This window comes from Ptychodera flava, chromosome 13, assembly GCF_041260155.1.
Source record: "Ptychodera flava strain L36383 chromosome 13, AS_Pfla_20210202, whole genome shotgun sequence".
In the NCBI taxonomy this organism is placed as follows: domain Eukaryota; kingdom Metazoa; phylum Hemichordata; class Enteropneusta; family Ptychoderidae; genus Ptychodera; species Ptychodera flava.
This window is the reverse complement of record NC_091940.1, coordinates 21,213,142-21,219,130: the sequence shown is the minus strand read 5'-3', so window position 1 is coordinate 21,219,130 and position 5,989 is coordinate 21,213,142. Positions and strand designations below refer to the sequence as shown.

The following is a 5,989-nucleotide window of genomic DNA, read 5'->3' as shown; positions in this document are numbered from 1 at the left end:
CTTTCTTCGCAAACGTTGCAAATTACTTTAAATTCGTCACTTCAGTTCTGAATTTGAAAATCGAAAGTTGTATGCCTGAAAACAATTTGAGCAGTCCGTCGACGTGATAAAGTACTGCCTTAAAGGTTCATTGTCTTACATTGTGTTGAGGTCGCGAAAACCTTTTGCAGGGTTCATTGTGTTTGGTGACGACATCACTGACGTTTAGCTATTGCAACTTGATATCAAGATCAAATGAAATTCGCCATTGAATGAAGCATTATTACAGTACCTCAAATACGTTTTATTGTGTCATGGAACCTCTTACGATAATGTTTTACCTTGCGCAATATATGCCCCTCTATTATTTGTGACCGAAAACCCTCTGTAAATATTGGAGGCGTGTTCGTTCATATACTCTGACTCGGCCAGTTACTCGACATCCCCATTCAACGTTTTCGCGTCCACAGTTTGTTACCATTCTGTCTTTGGCGTACACCGTCTCTGCAGCGCAATTAAGAAATCGAAAATGGCAGCCGAGCTGAAGGCAAGATTCACAAAAATGATTGATACTTTCAACGCTGGTGACTTCAAAACTGTGGTTTCCATGTACACCACAGACTGCAAGGCGGTGCAGTCAGGAAAGCCCGTAGAAGTTGGACGTGACGGTGAGTATCAGAACCATCGACGGTTTTCTATACCATACGTGAGTCGCACACATTTCATTTTAATATCATTTCAGACGTTGTATAACAAATGCCAGATTTAAAGGCCTGTTTTGCAGTCTGAAAGGAGGGTACTTCATTTGCATGCATAATTAGGGATTTAGTTCAAATTCGAACAGCGCCCTCTAGCCAGTGAGTGACGGTTATGGCATTTTTCGCCAGAATTTTATCCGCAGATATCTCAGCCTTCGTTTAGCATCCGTCCTGTTTCCAGTTAGCGGCTGAATTGTACTCTTAGTTAGTGTTCGCCGATGATTTTTTATGGGGTTTCATCGATTCGTTTTTGCGTTAGCCTTATTTTCATGGTTTTCGAGCGACCGAAAATGCCGTTCACTAAACACTGCCGCAAAAGCATATCCAAAGTCAAATTTCCATGAGAAGTAGGGAGGGGACGTATCTTGAGTAGGTCCATACGATCTGAAAAAATCTCAGTGGCTTAAGCCTCCGTTTTTGAAATAAGTCTCGTTGAAGTTGACTATGCAGCGACGTTCATGTGTTAAATCTAACATGGCGACCTACAGCGCAGCGTGAGTGTACAGGTAAACTCTTTCAGCTCTTTCTCGGTCCTCACCGGCTAACTTGGCAGATTTTTTCGGTTCTGTTTATGTTTTCAATGATTGTGACGAGGAAGAAAGACTGCAAGCTTGTGTTACCTCACTGGCCAACACAATCGCCTGGCTGGCTTCTCGGTAAAGTCGTGGACAGTGCAAATGGAAAAAAACACTACGGTGACAGAAGGGCTACGTTTATCACTGTCTGCGGCCGTACACGTAGTATAGTGGTAGACAGCCGTCGTACTGACTAGCAGTGCTGTTTCGTTTAGGAGTGATTTTTTCCGTTTTCGCATTCTAGTAGCTAGCAAGCATACAAAAACTGTAGGAAATAACATCGACTGCAAAAAATCTCCGTGGATAAATACGGCTACTCTGTATCCCGCACACGAGTACTTGAATATAGATGCGGCTAGAATGATTGCCGGTAAACAGCTGCGCGTTGCGGCCATCCCTGCTAGCATTACCGTGCGTGCTCGAACTAGACTGGCACATTTTATAACTCATGTAACTAGCAAAAATTTTTTTAAGTATTGATGGTCATAATGTGACATTAATTAAATACTTTATTTATATATAACATCAGTGACCCGAGATTATAGGAGTAAACTTTGAAAAAAATGAAAGATTAATCGTGTAACACCCGCGCCGTGTGAACGACAAGTGGTTTGGTCGCGGTAAACAGCGTGGAGTGTACGTAGCGTAACGGGTGTTCGTATACTCATAGACCCTCGAGATCTACGTATACAGCGATATGGTAACTGCATGCCAACATTCAACACTGCCGCAAATACATGTCCATGGTCGCACGGTCATGAAAATTTCACCAAATGTTGATATAGTTAAATGAATATTTTCTGAAATTTCGGCTTGGCTTAAGACCTCTAAGGTCATTATCGAGCTGTTTTACGAAAAAGGTGAAGTTTACTTCCGCATTTGGCGGGTCGACCTCGCCACCCACTTTGTAGCGATTTAAATAAAATCTTCTCAACTTTTGTGAGTTTACCCGAGGAAAACAGATCATTAGTATGTATGCTACAACTGAAAGCAAAAATTATAGTTCTAGCTATTGTACGTTTTGCTGCACGTCGATATTTAAAGACCACCCTTTCGCCGTATTTTATCCCTCACTGCAGTGGCGGTCAGCGTAACGAAAACGAGGCTCTCTAACACGAACTTTTATGCAAATTTCATAGGCTCCTTTCAGCCTGTTTTGGCGCCAGATTGTCTCAGAGTGGCATTGATGTCGACCACAAAAGTGTTGCATTGATTTTTCAAGACCTTGAGTGCGCCCCGATTGACCCCATTGCTGAAGACAAATACAAGCAAAGACGTGTATAGGCCTATATGGTGACCCTAGCGCACAGTGCAGTGACATGTGAATTTGCTGTTGTTTCTAGTCATAATACTCCCTCGGAAAATACAAAATATCGCCTGTAATTCAGCTTTCGTGTCGTGCTAGCTGTGATATCGCAGCGGTACTTGTGGCGTATCGGACGCGCTCGGGTCATTGGGGTCATCGCAGACTGTGGCGATGACCCCAATGACCCGAGCGCGTCCGATACGCCACAGGTACCGCTGCGATATCACAGCTAGTGTCGTGCATGACATGAAGTGCAGGCCTACGCATCCAATAGAATAGGCGACGACGTGGTTGCGGTTCACAGTCTTATGTTCGTGTTTTGATAGCGGTAAAGTTTTGAAAGCAGAACTTGAATATCACTATAATATCAATGACGGAATCATGGAAAGTTCCAGCTTTAGCATTGTGTAGGTACGATCGCAATGAAACGCAATCGTTAAATTTGATCACCGCATATTTTCATTGGAACAAACACGTCAAATTCTGAGTCAAGCAAACCTGTGGGTGACAAATCGACAGAAGACGGAGAGCAGTCGAGCACATCACAAGCTGACAAATACCATAAGGCCGAACAAATAAAACTGTGCTGTTCCGATAACCCGACCTACCCTATTTTTTAGCTGCCGACCCTAAACTTTTTAGAGCTACTTAAACACGGAAGTATAAAAAGAAAGAAAACCCCGTAAAATCACGCGTTCGTTACTTGGCATTTGATTTTTGCTTAAACGAGGATGTCTAATATATGGGTTTTTTTCCCTTTGATATGTATGATACATTTTTCTGGAAATGTGGTCAGTGTTTGACCGCCCTGAACCCCTGAAAAATGCATATTCAAAAATAAAAATATTTTGGGGAAAAATTCCTGCCGACCTACCTACCCTATTTTTGAAAACCATGTTATCGGAACAGCACAATTTGGTTTTTTTTTGCCTAATGCCGACGATAGTACGGGTGCGATATGCGATAATGCGATAATAGACGACGCAACTAAACTTGGTGACGATCGTAATAATACTGGGGAAACGCTTCCTAGGAAGGCGAAATCAAGATCAACACTGCCCCCTAAAATGTCAAGTCTGCCCCCTAATTTTGATGAATTGGGCACAAAGTGCCCCTTTCAATGAACGTGCAGAGAAAACACTGATGTTATAACACTGAGAGGAAACACTAGCATCATACGTCGAGACAGTCATTGAGTGACATAACAGCAGATCGCTTACATCTAGCCTCACTGACAACTAGTCTGGTTCCCTGACCCGTTTTCAAGCCCGGTAGAGGGCGTTGGGACAACGGGTCAGACTAACTGACGACGGGCTGCGGCCCATCGATTATACTCAGATTGAGCAATGATCGATTCATTGAACTTGTTCAGACGTTTCCGCGCCCATAAATGTAGTCTAACGTGCAATGCATTTAATAACAACGATAATTTCATTTTTTAATAATTTTTAAATTAAACTATTTAAATTAAAACCTGAAAGCAGCCCGTCTAAATACAGACAAAGAGCGACATGAGGCTGTATGGGAGTGTGTGTAAGGTACAAAATGGTAGCAGAAATATTGTGTTTGCTCTATCATTGAGACTGAATATCTTGCCCATTTCCCTTAACCTTTTTAGGGCCAAAGTCAAATTTTTATTGCCTCTTTAAAATATAACTCGGGCAATTTTTGTCAGGTCCAAAAATTTATCTGATTTTCCCAAAAATGTTGATCAAACACTGTAGGAAAAATAACAGTAAGCTTACTCAAAGGGTTAACAACATAGACTTTATGTCATGAGCAATGCCGCGAATTGATTCATCAGAAATGTAAACTTCTTACAGTGAAAACAACAAAATGTATGTTGATGAAATGTACACATGCATATCCGCTCTGTATGTGATCACGTGGATGAAACTTTTACATTTCCTTTGATAATTCTGAGATGAGTCTGCTTGTCCGAAAAAAAACAAACCATTCTAGGAAAGAAGTACTTCGCCGCACCGTTAAAGCTTGTGCCGAAGCAGTACCCTATTGCCGGATCTCTAGCTTCCGTTGTCTAAGGTTGTTCATGAATCTGAGAGTATGTTTTCTCCCCAACATTCTTTTACGTCGATTTTGTAAAACATATCCCATTAAAAAAATTGATCTCTTGTTGTCATTTTCAGCGATGCTGAAAGGGTGTGAGGAAATCAAAGCATCAGGCATGAAGATGACAAATTATGAAATCCTGCACGTTGACGTGTCACCTGACGGTGAGATGGCTTACATGGTGGTCCGAATGGAAATCAAAATGGCCGATGGTTCCACTCCAGGCCACCACAACACTCTCATTTGGAAGAAAGTTGATGGCGTGTTTGAAATATGTCTCGATAGTATGTGCTAAGACAGCCGGTGATTGCAGCAAGCTGACTGTACCGTTGATGTCGTCTTTTCATATCAGTCTTTGTGAGTTGAAAGAAAGCATGATTTGCTTTTTACATATATGACGTGTCATGTAATTGAGAATGAATCATCTTTGCATTGAATCTCCTCCGGTAGGTGAAGCGATAATCGACTTTATTTGACAGTGGCATTGAACCTTCTCAAGCGAACAACATGGTCACGACCCAATTTAGCGAATAAAAATTGCTTACAAAATGCAGTCTGTATTTTCCTAGTTTATACTGATATTTATGGTCAGTTATATTACATTCATTCATTCCTTCGTTCACTCGTTCATTTATTCATTCCATTTGAATAGGGAAGTAAAACGATTAAGAAAGCCAGGTCCTACTTCGAGGTGGCTAATAGCAGCTAATAAGGTCCTGTGAAAATCACAATAGCTTGCAATTGAATAGCCTAGAAGAGCTAAAAGTAAGCTATTAGTAAGCTTTTAGATCTGTATTTTGTTGTCACTTTGAATTTCATTATGTTGGTTTCACCTTTTTCTACCGTCATGAGATAACCAACAATATTCAAGCAGGGTACACAATGTACAAGGATTTGAAAGGTCTTTACTATTGCTGTACATGTATTTTGTAAATTTTCTAAGTAGGGTGGGGGGCAGAGGGTTAGTCAAAATTTCTGAGTTAGAGAGGGGGGTTAATCAAATTCATCATGGTTGGCGGGGGGTTTACTCGAAATTTCAGAGTTTCTGATGAAATTCCTCCCAACCCCTAGGCCGTAAATAATGACGGCTCTCTAACAGTTAGTGTCGAACATCTGCGAATATAACTGCCCAATACATGTCTAGTTTTTCTTTGCGTGCATCCGTAATAAGTATGCGGCTAAGCTTATATGATGATTGGAGGGGGATTATGAATTTTGATCATATACACGAAAGGGACTTGAAATATTTTGAGGGTATATACCGAGGGGGGGTCAGAAAAAATAAGATTTCAGTCGCGATT

At 41.3% G+C, this 5,989-nt stretch overlaps 1 protein-coding gene across 1 annotated transcript; it reads left to right on the top strand.

Annotated features, from left to right (window-relative positions):
* The first annotated feature begins 395 nt into the window (after positions 1–395).
* On the top strand, positions 396–5,241 carry LOC139147792 (uncharacterized). The gene is made up of 2 exons (XM_070718992.1): positions 396–647; positions 4,766–5,241. The coding sequence occupies exons 1-2, from the start codon at positions 509–511 to the stop codon at positions 4,981–4,983; spliced, it is 357 nt and encodes a 118-aa protein (XP_070575093.1). The 5' UTR covers positions 396–508; the 3' UTR covers positions 4,984–5,241.
* The last annotated feature ends 748 nt before the right edge of the window (positions 5,242–5,989 follow it).

Bases quoted from the DNA above. Each gene is read 5' to 3' on its own strand.
- LOC139147792 (XM_070718992.1), top strand. From the start codon at position 509: ATGGCAGCCGAGCTGAAGGCAAGATTCACAAAAATGATTGATACTTTC. The intron at 648-4,765 runs GTGAGTATCAGA...TGTCATTTTCAG, and splicing joins CGTAGAAGTTGGACGTGACG to CGATGCTGAAAGGGTGTGAG.